The sequence below is a fragment of the Chironomus tepperi genome, unplaced genomic scaffold, assembly GCF_022539635.2.
Source record: "Chironomus tepperi strain 1889 unplaced genomic scaffold, CSIRO-AGI_Ctep_v1 contig_451, whole genome shotgun sequence".
Classification (NCBI taxonomy): Eukaryota; Metazoa; Arthropoda; class Insecta; order Diptera; family Chironomidae; genus Chironomus; species Chironomus tepperi.
Window position 1 is genome coordinate 417,676 of NW_027226573.1, and position 24,929 is coordinate 442,604.

Here is a 24,929-nt window from a genome sequence, read left to right on the forward strand (position 1 = left end):
AAAGATTCTATTATACCGAATGAAAGTATGTCTTTGTATCGAATGAAACAATTTTGAGTGTCAATGCCTGCCTTTCTTTAAGGACATAATCAGAAAGTTGTGCGATATTTTGTACAAAATTTATAATTTTTGGATGGAATTTTGAGATTTTTGTTATAAAAATTCAAGCAATTTTGGACCAAAAGAGCTCTCCTTTTCAACCTCAATCCGTCCGAACATTAAATGCTTTATCTAAAGTAATTAGGGTTCGTCCAAAATAACAGACCTCCTTCCTTGGATGAACTATAAAGTACAGTCAAAACCTGCAGTCCTGCGCATCTAAAATGCAGGAAATGTAGGCTTGTGGTTCTTGATCGAACCCTACATTCCCCAAATTGTCCATATATATAGTGATTTAACAAACGTATGGATGATTATTAAACCATAAGCGTAACATTCTCAGATTCTGAATATCAATATTCCATTCGGAAGGCGATCATGTTTTGAAGTTGTCGTTCACATTTACCTTGCTGCACTTCAAATTTCTGCCCCGTTCTCAACTCCAGCGTTGCCCAGAATACCAACTTCGTCTTAATCTCGTACATTATTGGATTTAATACCGGTCCAATTGGCTCAATCATCTTTTCATATTTATTTTAATCTATTTCAATCTCCTTGTGCTTCTTGTCATGCTTGTGCCGAACTATCCGATTTAAAACCAATCAAAATTGAGAATCTAAACACAAAAACCTTTCACATGACATATAAACCAGTATTTCATATCCAATACACGTCATTCACGATCAACCCCCTCAAAACCTTTTATTTTTCCTATTTTTCTTCCACTTGACCCCACACACTCATATCTTCAATCATCGCATGTTTTTGAAAGATAAAGAAACAACACACAAAATGAATATATTGTGCAGTTTCAACTAGCGGCAATTAATTCATAATTGTGCTCACAATTGCATAAAACGTGAAACTTAACATAATTTTTTTTTTTTATTTCTTATGTTTTGCTAGGCAAAAATAATCCACAATGAAATAAAGAGAACGTTAAAATGTCGATGACTTTGAATTCAAACAATTTAATTAAGCATTGGATGGAATCCTTAATTGTTTATTTAAGAGTGAATATATACATGTTTTATATGCAAGAGAGAGATATATAGAATGAAAACACAAAAATCGGCGCACATAGACATTAAGCCTTCGGATAGCGGGGTAGCGTAAAGCGACATCACAATTAAATTGCTTTTTATTGATTTATCATCGACTTTAAACAATGTAAAGTGAAGTTTTGTTGCATCGAGATGCAAAACTATAGAAAGAGAAATTTTTAAAAGGGTCTTAAAGTTCATCGGGTGATGTGAGCGCATTTGGAATGGAATTTGATTGGATTTGTGGGTGTTTTGGATGATTTTGATCGTTTTAGGAGGTAATACTAGTCAAGAAAATTCGAAATATAGCAGGTTACAATAAGTAAGATTGTGCCTTAGATGAATTATACAGCTAATTACAAGACATGCAGACGTGTGAAACATTCGGACGATTCTTGGCGAACTAAAAGATTATGCAACTTATGGATACCAAAATGCAACAAAAAGCAAATCTGCGGTTCTTGGAAAATATCAAACCTCTGAATTTTAGAGCAAAGTTAGCAGGACTCACATTTTGAGGCGTCTCCACTGGAGTCCGGACTCCCAAAGTTTTGTCAACTCTGATGTAGAGGATGCAACCATTTATTTAAGATAATCCAAACAACAAGTAGCCTAATCTGTTTGGGAAATTGGTGCAAATATCAATCTCAGATCTGGATTTTTGAAGATTAGGGTTATGCGCAATGGTAGACGATATACTGGTAGACCTGGCGCTACTTGACATTCGTCTATTCGTCGTCCAAATTATCTAATGATGCATGCTTGGATTAACGAGCTTGATCATAGATAATCCCACAAAATGCAAGTCAAAAATGGATTTTCAGCAATATCCAACAAGTTTGCCCTCACCTCAACAAATTATTGGACTACAATAGCACATTTGCATGTAAATCTTTACAAACTAAAACAATCAAGAGGTCAACAAGCTTCAAATCCAAACAAACAGACAAAATGCAACCGCAACCAACAAAAAACTAAACATCATCCGCAAAGAAAATAACTGCAATAGCATTGCCACACTATTTATACACGATGTACCAAATAAGCCAATATATGTATTATTAAAAACGATTTGAGAGATTGGAAAATTGGAAATAAGGGAATTGAGATCAATTAATTTGGTTTTGTCTCCGCAATTACGATGAACATGTTTATTTCGATTATTTACATAAATGTATGTACAATGAATGCATCAATATGAGACGACGTCAAAGGAAAAAAATAAAAAAATTCTCATGATGTAAAAATTTTTGCGGTTTTGAATATATTTTTCAAAGTGCCTCATTAAAGACATGACAAATGTGCCCATTTAAACATTCTATTAGATATATACACACAAAAAATATCACATTCGCAAAATCTATAGACACAGAGAGAAATTGTGAATATATATAAATTTTTGTAAAAAAAAATCATCATTTTTCTCTCTTTTTTGTATTAATCAGACTCAATAAAAATGATGATCTTTGTTAAACTTCCCTGAACTCCAACTGACCCTTCGCCGTTCATTTATATTTTTTCTTTCATATGAACATCAAAAGTTCAATGACAAACTAATCAGAATGTGAATAAAAATTTTACAAACAATTTTTGATGTTTTTTTTTATGTCGGGAACGAGAGAATGTTTTGTTATTTTAGAAGCTTATGGAAGAGCAGTGGTGGAATTTTTTTGGCGTAAGTCCAAAATGGATGAATCTAAAATTCCATTACATTGCAATGCATTGGTCAAATAAGTAGATTCTGAGAGGTTAGTTCCGTTCGTTTAGAACAGTTGCAGTCATGAGTAGTTTGAAGAGTTCAAAACTAGGAAGTAATAAACAATATTATGTCAATATTTAGCAATCAAAAGCTTGAAATTTGGAATTGCAATGAATTAATGCTTATTTGGTCCGGATATAACAGAACTAGGGTAAATCATGTTATATGGATGCTCAAAGCCTGAAATGATAATCTTTTGAACTAGTTTCAGCCTCTAAGAATGATTAACTTAGTCTCTACTAGGTCATATTAGAATTGGCATCTAGAAAATATGGGTGACTTATGGGAGAACGTTCGGAAATTGCGTAACCGTTAGGGAGGAGTAGGGGGAGTGGTAGGGAATAGTTACAATTTTGATACGGAATAATTACAAATTCTGGTTCATGATTTTGTCTAAAAACGTCTTCTTTTAGTGTTGCATTGTTTTCAAATGATTCCTGATGCAATTTTTTGTCCTATCCAAGTGGTCTGACTATGCTGAGCTTATAAAACTACCATAACAGCATAGACCCCACCTCTGAGCCACTGGTTCATAATTTTTATTATCAAATTGACTTCCGATTGTCGTTTGCGTTGAGTTTTCGTTGTTAATCCAATTCTGCATACTTTAAGTTGTAATCTTTGTACAGGTTGATTTCGGAAATAGTCGAATGTAAGCCTTACCATCTAACAGAGTTGCTTACCATCTAAGACACCTCGTCTAACAGAGTGGCTGCCACTTTTCAAACCAGGTGTAGTTTGTAGGATTTTACTCAGTCCTTTAGCGCCCTTATCTCTATACATAGCTTGAATTCAACGGTGTATTTAACGATATCATAAAATACCACGAGAAGCTGTATACTTGACATTTGGTCAGTTTTGGAATTGGAATTCGATTTACTCAATTCCCCAACTGCATTAGACGCCCCTTAAGTTCAATACATTTCTGCATAGCTTCAAAATTGTTTATTTTTGCCGACATCGAAGAAAATAATTTTGCTTTTCAGCATCGATAGTCCAATTACAGCGAGGTCAGTTGACTTGAGAACATTCTCAATTTTTTGAGTCAGGTAAAAGACAGCAATTTAGAATGAATTTATTGCCCGTAGATAAAAATCTAAACATTAACAATTGGAACGTCTTTACCTTTTTTGGGGGTATTGGCTCGCATCAGCATAAAAAAAAATAATTTTTATGAATATCCATAAAATAACCCTCTCATTCTCATTCTCTTCGTTTTTCTTTCTGAAATTTGAACTCGTGACCTTTTGTCGATTCTCATTTTAAATACATATTTCTATTGACCTTTTCATTGCTCCTTAACCTTTCTCATTTACTCATAAATTTTTATTTTTTTCTTCATTTATTTCTCAATGCTCAGATTCTCGATTCTCGCAAATAGACATTTAAAGTTCGAATATCTTTTCGATTCAATTGTTACACATTTTTTCAATTTTTCATTTTAATTTTTTGTTAATTTAAAAGTCATCGTTCGATATTCATTTGTACTGTCTCTGTCAGTCAGTAGCTGATTTATTGTAGCTTTTAGGGGTAAATGATGAGTCTGGCGCAGTTTTGTCTGTTTGGGTGTTGAGTTAAGATTATTTTGAATCATATGACTCGCTTTGATTCAGTTTATTCAAATTTTGATTCAGTTTTATCAAATTTTGATCCAGTTCAATCGAATTTTGATCCAGTTCAATCTAATTTTGATCCAGTTCAATCGAATTTTGATCCAATTTAGTCAAATTTTGATCCAGTTCAATCAAATTTTGATCCAAATCGAACTTTGAAGGTCAATTAAATTTTGATCCAGTTCAATCAATTTTGATCCAGTTCAATCAATTTTGATCCAGTTCAATCAAATTTTGATCCAGTTCAATCAAATTTTGATCCAGTTCAATCGAATTTTGATCCAGTTCAATCAAATTTTGATCCAGTTCAATCAAATTTTGATCCAGTTCAATCAAATTTTGATCCAGTTCAATCGAATTTTGATCCAGTTCAATCAAATTTTGATCCAATTCAATCGAATTTTGATCCAGTTCAATCAAATTTTGATCCAGTTCAATCAAATTTTGATCCAGTTCAATCTAATTTTGATCAAATTATAGTCAAAAAGTCGCCCCAATTACCCTCAACACCCCAAAAATCCCCAAACTCATTTTTCACTTCTTCTCTGTTTGTCTTTATGACCGCACAAAAAAAAAAGAACTTCTTTTTAATGTTCTGCGATTGTGTATATAAAATGTGCGCGCACTAATTCCTTTGATTCATCAAATGTTTATTAATATTTCGCATCCCATCATTGAACTTTTAGCTTTCCACATAAACTAGTGAATTAAAATTATTCTTTCTCAATTCCTTCTTCTTATTATTATTATTTGATTTTTTTTTATATTTTTCTTCTTCATTCATGTGATGAAAAACTCCCGACATGCCATAAATATAAAAGAAGAATTACAGAAAGGCATTCACAGAAGTGCGACGAATTTTTTTTTCTAAAAATAATTCTTTTGCTAGTAACACAGAAAGCACTTTGAGATATTTTACTTTCATATTTATATGTCGAGTCGCGGCGGGGTCATAGTCGCCTGAGAGGGTTAAATAGTTCTATTTATAATCGCACTCAATTGTTCGTTTTTCTTTCTTTTTCTTTTTTTTGCCAATCACACAACTTTTATGTAGATTGCAAATATATTCTCATGTACAGAAATTCCCATACACACACAAATAGATTCCCTCCTCAATAGCAATAAATAATTGATGACGAATTTATGTGATATAAAAGTGCATAGTGCAATGACAAAAGGTCTCATTGAGAGATCATCACGATTTGTTTACGTGAGAGGAAGACACAAAAATGAGAATTACTCTCTAAAATTGAGAGTTTGAGAGTATCGCTCCGAGAACCGATCATAAGTGAACAAATCCTGCCTTTATTTTTGTTTTTATTTGAATCAACAGTTTCTCACCCAGGTAAATCGCATTGAAATATGATTACTGCCATATTTGAGCACACACAACAGCAATCACCACAAAAAGACATAAAACACAACAAAAAATTTGCATAATTTAAAATAAATCAGTCTCAAAAATGTTATTTTACGTCCAATTTATTATATCCACATCAACATCAATATCAGATTGATGAAGAAAGAGTTTTTTTGAATTAATTAAGGTGTTATAAAGAAGCATCAACAGTTAGTAGTTACGAGGAAATATCACTTGATTCAAATAAAATGTCAATCAAGCAATAAAAATAAAAAAAAAAATCTGACAAATTTTTGATACGCTATAATTTATTTTTTTAAAATTGGTCGAAACTAAATTATAAGTTTCTTCTATTAGGCATTAACAGTTCCGTTTTCGTCAATTTTTCACGTCTCTTTTTCGGGTTGATTTGCTTGTTGAGAAGCAGTTGCCTTTCATTCAGTCTTTTTTGTTGTACACTTGTTTTGGGTGATTTTTGAGATTATTTTACAGGTTCATGTTTTACAGGTAGAAGAAGATCAATTAGTTTATTGTGTATGGAATTGCTTTATGGTCTAGTTTTAAGGGATTTATTTATGTTTTTAGTTCTTAAATTAAAATAAATTGCATTATTATCAATTTAATTGCTTTGCTTCCTACCCCAAAGACAGAAGATGTGAAAAGTTAGAAAATAATGCAACGACATGTGCTTTTCGGGTAGGTTACGAAATATGTTATGGAGCAGGATGTCTTCCATGATACACAAATTTGATGTAACTTGAGCTAATCTTCATACAAAAAACACCAATTCAAATGGAACAAACTGCGATTTGTCAACAGTATTTAGTTACTAACTTGACATATAAGCTTGACAAGACAAACAAATGATCTACTATTTGCAACCTGTTTCATTAGGATAGGACTCAGGCCAGGGTCTTTTTGACTAAATGAGATATGGATTTTCAAAACTTTTTAAACGTATTTGTTTATTTTGAAAATAATTTTTTATCCGTTTCCAATAATTCTGAGGTTAGTGGATCCTAGCTTTCCTACATTGGCAGATGTGTAGTCACAAAATTTTATTAGTGGTTCTGACGATTTTTTTCTCTTGAAATCTTAATTATAGTTCCATTTAAAGTCCTCCATTTATCATCTCTGTATAGCAAAAATTCATGGATTGAAATTTCGAGGAATTCATGGATTGCATGTGTTGAAAAAGAAGCTAGAGTCCTTAATATCCCGAACTGGCAGAAGGTTTCTAAGGATAGAGCTGTCTTCAGACATTCCCTACGCGCAGCAATGGGCCCTCGTGCTGCCCAGCCAAGGAAGTAAGTAAGTAATAGCAAAAATTGGTGGATCGATCAAAAATCTGGTTCCAGGTTGACGTGACTCTGAGTTGGTGACAAATTTGATTCAAATTTGGCACTAGTAGTAGGAGTAAAAAACCTATAACTGTGCCTATTTGGATCGATTAATTAACTAATATTCTGATCCGACTCTTGGAGTGAGGTAGAGTCCTTAATGGAACTTTCTGGCTTCATCCTTATCAGCATTGGAACGCAAATCAAATGAGAATCATAATACAAAATATTATTTTGATTTACAGGTCAATATCCCCATCAATTAAATAAAAGACATAATAAATCTCAGCATCCAAAAGACAAATCATCAAAAAAATGCGCTCCATTCCACCCCAAAATCATATCATTGACATAAAGTTGTCCAAAAGAAGATGTTTTTTATCATCATAACTAAAACGCAAAACACTGTTTAACTGGGACGAAGTAGTGGCAAGCACAAGTGTATTTATTATTTTTTTTTTGTATATTTAGAGAGAATCATAATTCGAGAGTACGAGAGAGAGTCCACATGCCGAGAGACCGGGTCCGCTCTCTTAAAGTGAAAGAAGACATAGAAAAAAAAAATATTTCAAAGTGTTTAAAGGTTTTTTTTTCAGTTTTGATTTTTCTTTTGCGACAGAACGTCGGTTTTTTAAAATCGCTCTCGCCGTTTTGATAGTGCTGACAAATGGCAATGATATCTTAAAGATTTCATTATACTTTTTTTTTTTTGTTTGCGACAGCAAAAAATAATTTTTTTTTTGTTTACTCGTCTGAACTTTTGGTTCTTTTTTTTAACAATAAATCTTTTTGAGTCAAGAATTGAAATTTTTTGTTTGAGTGAAATTAATACTTTTTTGTGACAATTTTATTTGAAAGATAAATAAAAAGCGATACATAAGTGTCGCATATGACGAACTTCAAATGTGGGTGTTATGAACTACTACTACATAACAAATCAGCCGCGCTCGACCCCGAGGAAGAGAGCTAGCAACAACAAAAATAATATAAAAAATTAAATCATTCACACAATAAAGATTTTTATATATTTTCGTATGATATTTTCTCACATGTACACACAGAGAGTAAAAAATTTTTTTTGACACATGATTGATTAACGTTTTTTTTGATGAAGTTTCAATTGAACCTTTTGAGTCGGTAGTGTCGATGACGAGTGAAAAGTGTATTTTTACAGCTGGAAATCAAAAGGAGTGAATAGAAGTAGCTGCTACTTTATTTAATTAATGGATTATCATCAACATTGTTGTGTTATTTTTGAAAATAATATAATTTTTACATGTGTGTGGCATTATCAAGTGACAATTGACACATTACACAATTTGTGCAAAATAATAAAATAAAAAAAAAAGTCCGGTAAAAGTCGAACGGAAATTAGAAATAACTTAGTGTCTAAAAATAACAAATCGTGACTCAATAAGGCTAACTATTTTTACATTTATTAAACTTTGAACTTGTAACACAGAAAAACAAAGAGTTTTAAAATCGTATAAATTGATATTTGGGGGGAACTTATAGAATTAATAATTAACTCCATATTTTTTCTTGTGTTTTTTTTCGACTTGCAAGTGACCTTCGTGATTGAACTCGAACCCCGCGCGCAAAAACAACAGCTTAAAAAAATATTATTTAAATAAATAAAAAAAAAAATTGAAAGATCACGAATTTTCATAAGCACATAGAATAATTTTTAAAAGTTAAAGCCGAGGTGAAACAAGGAGAAAAAAAAAATATTAATTAAGCGGCAGTAACAGTGAGAAGTGGAAAATACATAGAAATTATATACAATTATTATCGGCCAAGAATAAAAAAATTCGTGAAAAAGAAAAAAAGGCAATTTAACGATATTTAAGTAAATTGACTACCTATTCCAACCATCATCGAGGAAAAAGAATTATTTTGAACTTTGAACTTACTCCTCTATGTGAGAATTTGTCGAAAACTTAACCTCCGTGAAAGAGCAATTAAGAAAAAAAAAATACGTGATTTTCTTCTAAGTGCAATTAATGTGGTCTGCTTTTTTTTGCTGAACTGATAAGAACTAGCGAGAAAACTACATAAAAAAAAAGTTATACGATAAGGGATTTTTTTTTCTGTGTCGAGGCGATTCTCGCTCTGTTGTGAAAAATTCAAGCGACGACAAAAAAAAAATAAGAAAAATAAAAAATATAATTTAGTGAACTCAAAGTGCTCGACACTGTACACTGTTTACTAGTGAAGAATATAAATATATATATATAAAGGTTAAAAATACCTAAAGAGCCGTGAGGTGACTCTTTTGTACACAACATCGAAAGCGATAAATTAAAAACTTGTAAAAAGAGACTCAAGTCGAGTGAATGTGTTAATAAGTGACACATCTACGTAAAAAATTATAAAATATATAAAGTAATACTCTTCAAAAATGAGGGAACTAGATACTGAAGCGCCCGTTGTTTGGCCAGCTTGGTGTTATCAATCAGGTAAGTCAATATGAGAAAAATAGCAAATTTTTTCAATACATATATTTTATCGTACAGCTGTCGTGGCAGCACGATGAATTATTGATTATTGATTTTTCTTCTATATTATTTTTTTTGTTGTGTTCAATAAGACGTTCTCTTATGTGGCTTTTGACCTTAATACCTTACTCATGTCACTTTACTTTGCGACACAATATTACCATCTAGATAGAGGAAGAAGAAGTAATATCGAAATTATGTATGGGGGTGTACAGGAGTGACGTATGGTGTGGTTTTTGTGGGTTTTATAAGATGTTGAGTATATGTCAATGTTAGATGACATTTTGAGTATGTAGATTGTGTAAGATGAAGGTTGAAATCATCAATTGTCCTAAATTGTATCAAGATATGCAGTTGGTCCACCTCAGCCATATCTAACACTCTTAAGTGGACTATATGAATGGATAACAAGTTAATGTTCAGTTAGTGACTAGTATTTTAAGTTTTTTGCCCACTCGAACCTAATTTCCCATTGAAAAATCCCATCTATCACTCATCACATTCCTCAATACCCCCAACAAGTCCCCCAAACTCCCAAACGCCCCCCAATGTAATGAAATAAATAAAAAAAAACACAAACGACAAAGTGGATAATGTACAATTGAATGTGAGGAGGAAAAAAAAATCAAACAATACTCCATTTCGGTTGGAACCTACTTAATACTCATACCGGAAATGGATAGTCATATTGTTTTACAAATTTAACGATTCATGAAACGGCTTCGTCGTGGAATGGGAAAAAGAAGAAGAGGAAGAAAAAAAAAAGATTTTTCATTCATAAAAAAAATTGACTCTTTCGCTTAGTCGGTGTATATATTTCGAGTATATACTGAGAGTAATTTTTTTGCTTAATATTTTTGAGAATATTCTCAATGCGTCACGTGCATAGAGATGAGATGCTCTATCGAAATGTCACTGACACGTCATCAAATGTAATGAAAATGGCATTTTTCCTCGCACAAATTATTTTTATTTTTTATATAAATATATCGAAAAGATTAACATTAAATTCTTCGAATTATTGCTTGTGACATTATACGATGAATAATCTCACAATGTCTCATGAGAGATAGAGATATTGACTGTATGAAAAGGCAAAGAGATACATTAATGGAAGTGTTGATAAATCGACATATTGGAGATTATTATTGAGAAAAAAAAAAGAGAATCTCGTTTATTATATTATAGTGACAAGGTGGGTCAAATTTGAATTATTGCTGGGTATGGACAAATGGCGATTTATGATGTAGGTATTGGGAACTTAATCGTAATACAGTGGGTGCTTATATGGTGGATTTTTGCATTTATTAAGCTTTGTTCTGTTGGAAAATAGACAAAATTGTGTTCTAAACAGAATCTAGGTATGCATCCTTGTCTATGCTTTAATATGTCCTTGTGGGCTGTTACATGGAGGTATCCTGAAGCTTACGGGGTACTTAAAGTGAAAAGATCTTTATTTGTCATAACTAAACCAATCCTAAACATCAATTATGTTTTCTGTTATTGATTGAGCAATAACGTTGAATTCATTTTCGAATTATTTTTATGAATTTATTTGATTACCATCGTGCGTTATTAATTTCATTAAGTTTCACACTTAATTTCCATACTTTTCGCATATTTTATTGTTTAACGTACTTTTTGAATTCAATTTGATGAATCCGTACGAAAATTACTTCATTTTTATAAAGTTTCAATCCCCTCGCATAATATCGTAGTTTAACCCCTCTTGAAACTAACCGTGAAAGCGAGAAGACGCACTAAATTTTTGTAAGCAATTTTTGCTTTATTTAATGAATTTTAATTAATTATTTTATATATTTTTAATAGTGAAACGTTAGCTGATACGCCTTGAAATAAATCTATTTTGAAATTAGCAGAATTTCGGTGTTTTTTGGTTGATTTTTATTTCAGCGTTTCAAAGTTTCCGCGTCGTCATTTCAACTCGCGAACATTTTTCAAAAAATTTATTGGAAGCTTTGTGATTGAGCTTTTGCTGCTATAGTGCTTCGTGGAGTGACTGAAGAGCAATTGAAATATTTTAGCTGTCCTGTTTTTTGGTAAGAAAATAGTTAAATTAACTAGTTTTCTATTTTTTCTTTGGTGAGGTTAGAGCATTTGACTTTGAGTTAATTAATTGACCGCTGTTTATTTGAAAACACGTCAATTAAGCGTTAACTAATTCGTATTTGAGCGAATGGTTATCGGTGGTATTTGAGCCATACAATTTATTCCATTTGAGGAATTAAAGTCAGTTTTAGGAAGTGTGAGAGGATTTTGGATTTGAGGGATTTATAAGGAAGTGGATATTCAAGGAATTTTGTTGTTACGATGGAAGTTTTTAAGGATGGAAAGTTGAATCCAGAATGGATTAGTGAAGTCGATAAAAAAGACAATTTGATGTCTAGAATTCGATCTTATTATCTACCAGGAACAAAGATTAAGCCGGAATTCAAGTGTAGTGCATTACAATGCAAGCTTCCTGTAAGAAGTGCTGAGTATTTACAGCCATCGACGGCAAAGTATGAGTTTAATCCGATGATGTTGTGCTTTACATGTAATCAAGTTTATCATGTTCAATGCGTTGGTTTAAGTAAAGAAGGAATTGCAGAGGAAGCAGTTCCGTGGTTATGTTTGACATGTCGAGATAATGTTATGAATCCACAAGCTGTCACATACTATAAAGCATCTGGATATAAGAATTCAATGGCTACAAGAAGAAAGCGATTTATGAGAGACACGACAATTGAAAGTATTGAGAATGAGTTTGATACGGATGGTGAATTCGATTCTTGTGATTTGGACTCATTTGAGAGATCCAGTAAGAATGTGAAGCAAAAAACTCTTTCAACATCCAGTAGTGAAATTGAACGATTACAAAGGGACTTGATGCAGGCAAATGATGAAAGTAAGCAGCTTATGAGACTTCTTGAGCAAGAAAGGAACGAAGCAAAATTGAGATTTGACTCAATGATGAATGAAATGCAGAATTTGCGTAAGGAAATTAATGTCAACAAATCAAGTCGATCGTTTAATTTAAATACAGATCCAGCAGTTCCCAGTGATTCCTTCTCTATGAGCACATTTTATGCTGCAAACGTCAATTCGCCGGATAGTGAATCAACACGCTGGAAGTGCAATGAGGACGTTAATCATAATCGCCCGCCACAAATATCAGTAAATAATTCTCAAGGAGATACGAGCACATTAGAAGTTCTTTCCAGATTTACTGATTGTCAGGAACGTATACAGAATGAAAAGGAACTAGCAACCGTTCGTCGTGCAATGCCAAAAATTACAGAGTTTAATGGAGACGTGATGAAATGGCTTGAATTCGAACAGGATGTCAACAGATACCGAGCAGTGTGTAAATATGATGATCCAACAATTAAGTTACACGTTCGTGGAGCACTGAAAGGAGATGCTTTTGATGCTGTGAAGGATGTATTCGACATATTTACACTCAAGCAAGTAATGGATATATTGAAAGAGTCATTTGGTAATCCAATGACAATGGTCCGTCTTAAAGGCAATGACATTAAAACTCTTTCATTACCTGGAACTCTTTATCGAGAAGATGCTGTTAAGATTCGAGTTGTATTGCAGGGATATTTTGCAGCCTGCACATACGCAAAAACGGGATATTTGAATTCCAACGAATTGGCAGAAATAATTTATGAGCAATTTAATTACGAAGATAAGGCTAGATGTAAGGAGATGTACGTCAGGAAAAATCCAGGAAAGCAAATTGTTATATGTCTAAACACCATTTATGATTATTTAGCTGAGCGATTATTAATTTTGGATGAGAAACCTGATGAATTAAAGGACAAAGGCAAGAAGGATGATAAGAAGACAAAAACATTGCAAGTTATGTCTATTAGTAGTGAATCAACTTCAACTGGATTTTGGAATGATAAAGGATACAAATTTGAAGTTCGAGATCGTGAAATTGCTCCTTTTATGGGTTACGACATGCAGTTACTTAATGCAGTTAGCAAAAATTGTGAATTTTGCAATGAACCTGGTCATTATTCAGTAGAGTGCAGCCAGTATCAAGAGCTGTCAGAAGGGCAACGATTAAGGTCAATAAATGACAAACGACTGTGCCGAAATTGTGTGATATCAAAGGATCACATGGCTAATGAGTGCAAACTTAAAGTAAGTTGCGGTATGAAGTTGGGTAAATTTGGAAGATGTTCTCAAAAACATCATGCATCGATACATTTTGCGTGTGACAGATCGAGTGGTGGCTATTTGAAGCGACGGTCACATACGCGAGATAATACAGACCACGCACAACAAGTGATGAATGCTGTAACGCAAAATGATAATGCATCAACACAAGTCAACAATGCAGCACCACAAAATAATCCAAGTCAACCGAATGTTGAAATGTCGCATCAGCCACAACAAGTTGCAAATGCAATTCAGAGAGCGAATGCACAGCTTCAGAACATTAATGAATTTTCGAGTGCAAGTTCATCTAGAGGTCCTCCAGCACGAGTATATAATGTAATTCCAAACTCTGTGTCAACAGTTCAAATTAATCAGGTTGCCGATAAATTACCACGCACTGTTAAAATGTTTAAAAATAGATTTTTGGGATCTAATGGATTTGTTGTCGCATATGCTATTGGAGATTCAGCTTCAGAAGTTACACTTGTTAGGAATGATTTGAGAGAAGCTTTAGGAATTGAAGGAACTCCTGAAATTCTAAGTGTAACATGGACAGACAAAACAATTAGAGAATATGTTGCAATCAAATTTGATATGAAATTGCAAGGAATTTTGGAAAATTCTGAGCCAATAATTCTGAAAGACTGTTATGCAATTGATGAGTTTAATTTGCCAGCCAGATCATTGGACATGGATAAGATGAAGTCATTGTTCCCTTATTTGAAAGACGTCAACTTTGACAGCTATTTTAATGAGGAACCAGTCATGTTGATTGGCAGCCCTCATGCATACTGTATTGAGAGTATCAAAGGATTAATTGAAGGTGGTCCTGGAAATCCAGTAGCATTAGAAACCAAATTAGGTATAACAGTTTATGGTGGTGATTATATTGAGAATTCTTTATCATCAGAGATTAGAGGAAAAACTGGAATCAGCAGTAGTAATTGTAGTAGAGCTTTAGCAGTACATGTAGGTGTAACAAATAGGGAATTATCTGATTTTAAGTCAAAAGATTCACTTGATGTTGAAGTTAGTGAATTATATAAGCAGAATATACCGCTAGTGGCGTTGAAACAATTTATTAAGACGACAAAGTCTCCTCTATTCACAACAAAGGCAAAACAAAGGGCCAGACGGTCGTCTCCTCCACAAGTTCCATTATCCACAGCAGTAAGAACGAGTCGTATAGCTCCAGATCATTCAGTCATACGACGTCCCTCACATGTTCGTTATCCAAAACCTCCCTCATCTATCAAGTTACCAATGCATCGCAAGCAAAGACAGTTAGTCATAGGCAATAAGCGTGAAATTGATGGTTAAATGAATAAAGATGTTCTGGATATCATGTCAGCGAACAAGTCCTCCTCCCCGGAGAATGTTATTGATTGAGCAATAACGTTGAATTCATTTTCGAATTATTTTTATGAATTTATTTGATTACCATCGTGCGTTATTAATTTCATTAAGTTTCACACTTAATTTCCATACTTTTCGCAATTTTATTGTTTAACGTACTTTTTGAATTCAATTTGATGAATCCGTACGAAAATTACTTCATTTTTATAAAGTTTCAATCCCCTCGCATAATATCGTAGTTTAACCCTCTTGAAACTAACCGTGAAAGCGAGAAGACGCACTAAATTTTTGTAAGCAATTTTTGCTTTATTTAATGAATTTTAATTAATTATTTTATATATTTTTAATAGTGAAACGTTAGCTGATACGCCTTGAAATAAATCTATTTTGAAATTAGCAGAATTTCGGTGTTTTTTGGTTGATTTTTATTAAAAATTTCAACTCGCGAATATTGAAGAATTTCTCATATATACTCAACATACAACGGTAATATTACCTGTTGCATCATACTAAACTGATAGAAAGACTTTACAGATTCTTAGGCTGTAATCAAAACTAAAATTCCACCGAATTCTAACCCAAACCACAATTTTGTTAATTTTTAAGAATTTTTTTAGTCACCAAAAAATTTCAACTGATTCTTCAAATAGCCTCATATCTTATCGCACCCATGAGTTCTAAATAAATCCCTACACAGTAACTTTATATCCACTTAATTAAATTTCAAAGTTAACCCACCTCGACCACCACGTGAATATTTTTATTGAAAAAAAAAAAAAAATATGGACTAATGGAACAGAATGATGTTTAAAGTCATGGCGTGATTGGTTGACGGCCAAAGTCAAAGCAATCTCAAGGTTGTTTCAAAGATTATTTGCCCAAGTAAAATAAAATATAAATATTCTAGTTTCTGTGGTTTTTCGCGATCTGCAGAGCAGCATTTAAGTATTAAAAAAAATATTTTTTATATTCTCTGATTCAGATATTTCTGTTTATATTTGTTCTATATAAATGAAATATACTTCAGTGCCCATATTTGTATGAGCTTGAACTCTGCCATTCCTCATTCATCCGATTAGTTTGTCAAGCAAAAACAATGTAGATCTGGCAAGAAATAATAATGAAAATGAGTTGAGAATTATGAACTGATTTTGTTGAATTTGGGACGCATTTTGGTGAGGAATTTTTTGGACAATTTTAACAACAATTTAAATTATAAATTAGGAATTATTAATTTTAAAGAAATATAATAAGATTTAAAGTTCAAATTTAAATCAAATAAATTTAAAAAATTTAAAATTTTAAACTTTTATCAAAATTATTTAAAATTTAAAACAATATAAGTTTAAAATAAAAAAATTTTAAGTTTTAGAATAGAACAAAATTCAGTTCACGATTTAGAAATTTTTAAGTTGCACTTCTTAAAAAAAAAAATAGATCAAAATTTTTAAATTGAATTTCAAAAAATTTTAATTTAAGAATTTTAAAGATTTTAAATTGAAGGAGCTTTAAAATTTCAAATTGATTTTAAAGTTTTAAAAGTTTTTAAATTAAAGAATTTAAAAGTTTTTTTAAAAAAAAAAATTTCGAAGAACATAAAACTTAAATTTGAAAGAATTTCAAAATTTTTAAATTGAAGAATTTTAAAATTTTTATATTAAAGATTTGAAAGAATTTGAAATTTTTTAAGTTGTAAGAATTTTAAATTTGAAAGGTTTGACCATTTTAAATTTAAAAACCAATTTAAAAGCATTTATTTAAATTTGAAATTTCAATAACTTCAAGGGTTTAAATTTAAAAAATAAAAAAATTTTAAGATTTAAAAGTTTAATTCAAAAACTTAAAATATAAATCATTTAAATTCATACTAAAATATTTAATTTTCAACCCAAACTTGTTGAACTATTTTTCAACATTAAATAATATTTCACAACATTTACAAAGCAATTTATCACAAAAAAATCATTCATTTTCGACACCATAACCATCAATTTATGCCCGACTTGACAAATTAATTTGGCACCAGTTGATGAGAGAATTTACAAAAAAAGTGACTAACAATTTGTAGTGTTTTTCATTTATTTATCATTTTTTGGGTATTTATAAGAATTAATTTTATTTATCACAAAACAGTGGTTTTGATTAATCACATTCAAATTTAAATTATACACGCCATGTAATGTGAGAATTTGTGAATTTAAAAGGCGAAAAAAACAAAATATTCATGTATTAAAAATTAAAGCACTTGCTGGAGTATATAAAGGTATAAACGTCAGTACTTCATTGAAATGTAAAAAAATAATGAGGAAAAAGCAAATGTCAAGGAAAATTTGTCGATTTGGTTTTGTTTCGTGGATTTTTCATCCAATTTTTTGGAACTTGAACTTTAATACGATTCATAAGCATTAAACAATCAACTCCAAGACAAACCAAGCCTCTACACCTACCCATCCTCAAGAAATTAAGCTAAAAAGGTTATGACGCTGTCACATACTTCCACTTCGCCCATTTAAAAGTATTTGAAATAATTGAATTAACATTGCTGACACATACGCCCCTTAATATTCACCTTTTGTATTACGGCTGTAACCTGCATATAAATTTTTATATACTTAAACTGAACGAACCTAATAAGCTTCGTTATACGATTGACGTTATTGCACTTCGTACACCCGCACAAAGGTATTATGTAATGCCTGCTTAAAATTGCTTAGTTTTTATATTATTTGCTTCATTGTGGATAGAACTTTATATTTTTTCTGATGACATTTTATAACCTCATCATTAGTGACTGTCCCGAGTGACACAAATGGAGGTTGCTAAGCCATGGAGCTTTTATGGGGTACGATAAACCCCTTTAAAAGTCAAAAATGAAAGTTGCATCCGTTTGGCGACCATATGGCTATCAAATAATCAGCAAGTGACACAAATGAGGGTTGCTAAGCCATGGAGCTTTTAGGGGTCCGTCAAACCAATTCTACTGATACTAAATGGAAGTTACAGCCGTTTGGAGATCAAATGGCGTCCAAATGGCTGCCAAATGGAGGATGCTTCATGCAATGGTTGCCATTTGGTCTCCAAATGAGACGACTTCCATTTGGTATGAATAAGAGGTTAAGCAGAGCCTTAAAACCATCGTGCCGAAGCCTTCTTCATCTATGTCACTCGGGTGTCTCTCTCTTCCCTTTATTTGTTTCGCATATATATGCAAAAAATGATTATAATGATGATGAAAAATAATATTTTCAGCTATTTTATTTATGTCTATAATAAGTAATGAAATAAAAAGTAAAGTAAAGGAAGAGAGAGAGAAAGAGAGAAGAGAAAAAAAAATATGAAAAGGTTAACGAAAATGTCAGAATTATAATCTAAACATTGAACTATTTGACATTCTCCCTGTATATATAATGCGATTGAATTCTGTGGCGATGAGCTAACATTGTAATTGTTGGAAATAAACTGAATACAGAGACAGTCAACATTTATAAATACGAAAATATATATAAAATATAATAAAAAAGTTTAACATTGTCACGTCTTTTGCTTATTCTTCTTTTTAACCACTTACATTACCTTTTTATATATCTCATTCATTTACGAACAAATGTCGTTGTCGGGGTCGAATATCGTCAGCATTTTGATGTGGGCGAGCGCGTGAAGCACACCTATTGTTAACTTTCAACTCTCTGACTCTCAATCATATGAATAGTTTAGTGTCTGAGGTAATTTTTATTCATTATGAATTATATCTTCGATCCAAATGATGTCCAAATTGAGCAGACTTGTCGTATTAAGTTAATGGTGTAAATTAAACCTTCTGATTTGGAATATCAACTTTTGTTTGTGAGACTTAACTCAAATGAGATCATAGTTGAGTAAATTAAAATTAGAATTGATGAAATTGAGCAATATAATTGATCAATCGTGTTGCAAAATCGACCAAAGTTTCCAATAAACATTCAAAATTAGACACGAACTATTAAACTTTTTGAGTTTACTCTATGAATAATTCATAGACTGTAGAAAATATGGCATGAAGACTCACCTGGCTTCTTAATAAGTGTTGATTCTAAGGTTGAATATGTATTGTTGAATTTTCGACGATTTGATTCCTGGATCTTTGATTTAGAATTGTTAAAAATTGAATTTTAAGCTTTTTTCTAGTTTCTTTATACAAATTCCACCTTTTGCAACTTCTTGTGACCAACGATGACTTCCTTTCAGCTTAATTAAGTTTATTTTATGCACTAATTCACTAAAAATCAATTAACTCACTTAATTAAAACAATTTTTCAGAAATCAACAACGTGAAGTTGGCTACTTTGATCTTTTGCAATCTGAATGAAGAAAATTTGAATTTTAATAAACCGTTACAAATGAATTTGTAAGGAAATTCATGAAATATTCTAATCTTAAGTAACTGAACATTTTCAAGCAAACTCTAAGCTTTATGAAGGATAGTTGAATTACATTTGGCTACTAAACAAGCTTTTTAAAGGGTTCGGTAGCTTGGAATGTTATAAGATAAATTGTTAATGATTAACTTTAATTAGTATTAAATCTGGATTAAATCATTAAGGATAAGTTTATTAAGATAAGATCAAAAAGTTCATTGAATTAAAAGCTTTTCATATTATGTACGAAAAAGCCACATCAGCAACTGCACTTTCGCATTGAAACTTTATAAATTATAAATTCGATAGAAGTAGCTTGAACTTCACAAATTAATATTTTACGACGGAGAAGTGGTCATTTTAGACAGAATGTTCTACATTTCTCATGGATCGATGTTGTCTTTTTTCATGTCAGTTTCAAATTTATATCTATTATTAAAATTTTAAAAATTAACTTCGACATTTAAAAGAAAATTGTGTACCAGAAATTATTTATGACTCTATATAGTGAGTAGTACGGTAGCTAACAATGTTAGGTCGATAGGAATCTAAATGTTGCTCATATGGATTAAGTTGGAATCATAATTAAAATCTGTTAAGGGAAAATTCGAATATTACTTAAAACTTAAGTGAAAGGGATTTGTTCATGCTGCAAGCAGTTCCTTTGGACAGTGGCTTCTAAATGACTATCAAATGAATGCTGCTTGGTTCTTATTATACTATCCGTTTGGTGGTCATGTGAACTACCAGAAGTGGCTTATAAACGACTACCAAGTGAACGCTGCTTGGTTCTCATAATACTATCTACCTGGTGGTCATGTGAACAATAAGATAGTGGCTTCCAAATGACTGTTAAGTGGACGCTGGGTGGTTCTAGACAAATTATCCACTTGGTGGTCATGTAGACAACTATGAAGAGATTACAAATCGAGATATAAAATGAGAATTATCTCCTAAAAGCACAAGTCGACAAATTCTTCAGGAGGCCGACTGTACTTTGACATAGTGTCTTAATCAGAGTCACGCCTGCCTGTTGCTCAATTTTTGATCGATTAACCAATTTGTGCTATTCGTGTCTGACCTGAACAAGACTTTACAGTTTAAAGATCGCAATAATATTAGAAATCTGAAGCTTACTGTTTACATCACTTAGACCAAACCACAGCCCAAATAGAAATCAGTTCCATTTGAATCCAAAATCGCTTCTGTAAATGTGTGTGGCGCGAGATGCTTCTTTATTATCTTTAATAATGATTTCATATGACAAAAGGCCTAAAACTTCAATTCAATGAAAATTCGTCTTCATATGGGTGCGTACAAATTATCTTAAAAGAAATGAAATGGACGCAAATTATCACCGTAGATGCTCAATTGGAAGAGAAAAAGAACTGAATATTCCCATTATTCATGTCTCGAACATATCTCTTATTTCTCTTTTCATTTCATTATTAAATTGCGCAGCTCACACACGCTGTTGCAATAAGTAAAGGAGAAAGATTTTTTTTTAATTAATAATTTATTAACTCAAATTACCCTTTCATAAAGATATTGGAACGTATGTACACATATATATAGTATTTTTAAAGTTTATTGCTGCTGCTATTGCCTTCATCTGTGTACAGGAATTTGTTACAATTGAACAACCATTAAAGTGCATGCGAGAGTAAGGAAAAAAAAAGTTCACAATATTTATAAATAATTCCGATAGTTTAATTAACGATACTTTAGCATGAAATTAATAAATTACATTCTTGCCAAGTCAGAGTTGCCTCTTACACACGAGCTAATGCTATTGAATTACTTACTTACGATTCGACATTAAATGAAGGAAAGAAAAATATAAATATATAAAAAACTGGTGAGGTAGATGTCGGGGCCAGGGAGAACGAGAAACCAGAGCGCGAGCACACTCCAGAATGATTTATTCACACAATGTGACTATGATGCAGTTTTGTGCCTGTCTAGTGCGGAACAAAAACGCAAAATTGAATTTATTGAATCGTTTAACATTTTCTATATGTCAATATTAACGCAGCATTTAGATAAAAATGAAATTGTAGAGAAATGGATGATGACTAGTCGGGGTAGGAATGAGGATATTGAGACATAATTGTTGTAGAATTGATGTTGAATTTGAGCGAATTTAGAATTTTAGGATGACTAAATCTAAAGTATTTCACTCCACAATATTGATTCATCTGTACAGAGTGGAATCTTGGGTATCGAGCCATATAAAGGCGATCTGTCAGTGCGAGAGTAAGGACTCAGTGGTTGACTCCTTAAGGAATAGACCGGATATCTGTAACACCGCTTTTTGAGTACGTGGGTTCGATTCTCACCAGAGACGTCGATCTCTTACTTATTATCGAGTCAGAGTGTTGTCGATTTGACAAGGATTTGCACAATGCCTCATGAAATTCCTCTTTAAAGTTGTAATGTCCTGTTCTTAATCTTCGAAGTGCATATATTCTCTAAATCAATAAAACTCTTCTCGACAAGCTTTACTTCAGTAAACAGACAGTTCAAAAATTAGTTTTAAGCAAGCTAACAGCAAGTACTTAGAAACTGGCAGAAAAGACAGATCCAGCTTCCGAATTCTAAATGCGGCAATTGGCACTCGTGCGCCTTCGCCAAGGACGTAAGCAACAACAAGTATAACTTCATATAGACTTGCTTACAGCTTACATTTAACCGTTGTGGCTACTGAACTTACATAATGTCTAATCTACACACAGCCATAAATATTGAGTATTAAGTCCTGTTGTTGGCTATTAACTTCAAACCAAGCGTCGATCGAACTGTTTTCAAGGATATTATACTTACTTTCTTGATACTATTGCTACTAGAAGATCAACTGCTTTTCATGGCTCTTCTTGCTCTAGCTGATCATCAGACCATCCCTAAATCCTCCATCAAAATGCGCTCTCCCGTCATTGACACCTCCCACGTGTGTCACATTCACTCCACAACATGAACACACAATTTTTTTTCATTTTTATTTTACTCCACTGCTACTCACATTCATCGCTAGCATCTATACAATTTATGCATGCGATAACCTACAATTGGGGAATAATCATTGCTCCAACTCTCGACCTCTTCCTTCCATCTTTCTCTCCCATTTTATAAATGTACATTATTCATTTATGTGGACGTGACGATGTGCCGATTTTTTTACACTCACTCACTTACTTACTTGCTTACCCGCCAGTCTGCTTTTTTTTTAAAAAAAAAAAAATTGTGATGTTGTTCTGATGTCAAAGGTTTATCGATTGTGCGATGGCTATTGGAGGGTTAACGTCGAGGTCTCACATGTATTTGTAGATATGGTATAAAATGTGCGCATTTTTTTTTTGTATTTTAAATAATGACGCTAGTGTGTTGATCTGACCCGCATAAAGACCTTTTTTTTATTCCTGATTAATTTGCTGTTTATGTGGAAAATGATTGCTTCACATTAGTGCCAATTGTAATCTCATCATTACTTGAACATCATTTTTTTTTTATTCCTCGATTTGAACTGCTGTGTGCTAAAAGTACTGCTAACTGTTTTTGAACTTGCCCGAAGATCAATTATTTTATTTTTTCTTCTCTTTTATTTTTTTTCGTATTGTAATTATCATCGATTGAAGAGCTCATATGTACCGAATGAATTCCATTCTTCTATCTTTTTTTTTTTTTTTGCTTGCTGGCCTGCTGCCGCAACATTCATGTACACATTTGACCGTTAACAAAGTGGTGCGTTGTTTATTGTGTTAAAGAAAGCGGGGATCATTGAGGCCAATCGATTGGCAATTGAACAAACAACGATTTTTATATATTTTTTCATCCAATTTTCTGTGTGTGGGGGGGTTGTGAGTTAGTGATGTTAGGTGAGTGAGGGGGATGTCTTGAATTTTTAAGGGCGATGATCAATGAATGAGGAGGGTTGTCTGGGTCTTTGTTGGGTTCTAGAGATCAAATGCGGAAGATAAATGGACTTTAAATGATTTGCAAGCTATTCATGACTTAGCATAGACATAACAGCTAAAACAACAGCACCAGAAGTCCTTTAAAAGCACTTATCCGAAAAGCTCAAGTCGGTTAATTAATCTACATCCTAGCTTCATGCTGAAGTGTCTATAACTTGATTTTGGATTCGATTTGGATCCTGGACCATTTCAGAGTCACCAGCTTGTTGTCGAATTCAGAATTGATTAACCGACTTGAGCTATTCGGGTTAAAGGCTCAAGAATCCAATAGGACATCAATACTCCGCTAGCGTACACCTTAACAGGCAAATGAGCTGCTTTTAGGTACCATAGTGGTCTTTCTGAACTATGAAAGCATGTTAAGACAATAATAACTATAGAAATTCAAGACAAATTCCATGAAACCCCCTTCCTGATATCCATCATTTGAGTACATCTCCCCCATTTGACTTGGCAGAAAATCGTCTATAATTCTATAATTTTCTCATATTATGATAGCTTTTAAAGCTGCAATCAATAAATCAATATCGAGTTTTTTTTTTGCATTTTTTTTTCTATACCTTTTAGTTCTGTTCTTCATGTAAGGCACTCTCATGATGATGTTTGAGGAGAAAATGAGTTATGCGATCCGCTATTGCTGTATATGTAGCATATCATCGGAATTTTATTTTTTTTATACCTCATATCAACTTATTCTATGTGCAGAATTCTTGCATTCGATCTCATTTCCGTTTTTCTTACACATAATTTTAAGAAAAAAATAAAAAAAAAAATGTTTGCGGTCGAAGGCACCTATGCCATATGTAGGCAGACAGCATGCAACAATCAAGAAGTCATTGAGAGCTACATTATAACCTAAAATGGAACTTTTTTATATATATAATAATATTTCTTAGGATTCTTTACCATTTCTTATAATGTGATCTTCTGCCTCATTCATACTCAATGTGTACGTTTTCTGACCAAGCTTATCAGTAACGTAATTTAGAGAAATGCAAGTAAATCGACTCGTATTTGTGGGCGTTTTAAAAATCCCATATTCATTATGCAAGTTTTTCAGGTCGTAATCACCAAACAATAATCTTCATTCCTTTTACTCCTTTTCTCTCTCAATTTTATTAGCTTGAACTCTGTGGATGGGTGGGATTTTAGTGGGAATTTTGATGCAGTTTGTCTAGATGTGATGTGTAGGGGGTAATGTGGATTATTGTAGTGATTTTTGTCATTTAATGGAGGATTGTAGAGGTCAATTGATAGATTTTTCAGTTATTAATTGGGATTTATTGATTTAATTGCTGAAGATTGTTCATATAGAGT

At 32.4% G+C, this 24,929-nt stretch overlaps 1 protein-coding gene across 1 annotated transcript in view; it reads left to right on the forward strand.

The window, feature by feature from the left end:
* The first annotated feature begins 7,837 nt into the window (after positions 1-7,837).
* Samuel (SAM-motif ubiquitously expressed punctatedly localized protein) overlaps positions 7,838-24,929 on the forward strand; it is a 114,952-nt gene continuing 97,860 nt past the window's right edge. The window contains exon 1 of the mRNA XM_070650973.1: positions 7,838-9,673. Coding sequence (XP_070507074.1) covers positions 9,616-9,673 — 58 coding nt within the window. The 5' untranslated portion in view covers positions 7,838-9,615. The remainder of the gene's footprint in view (positions 9,674-24,929) is intronic.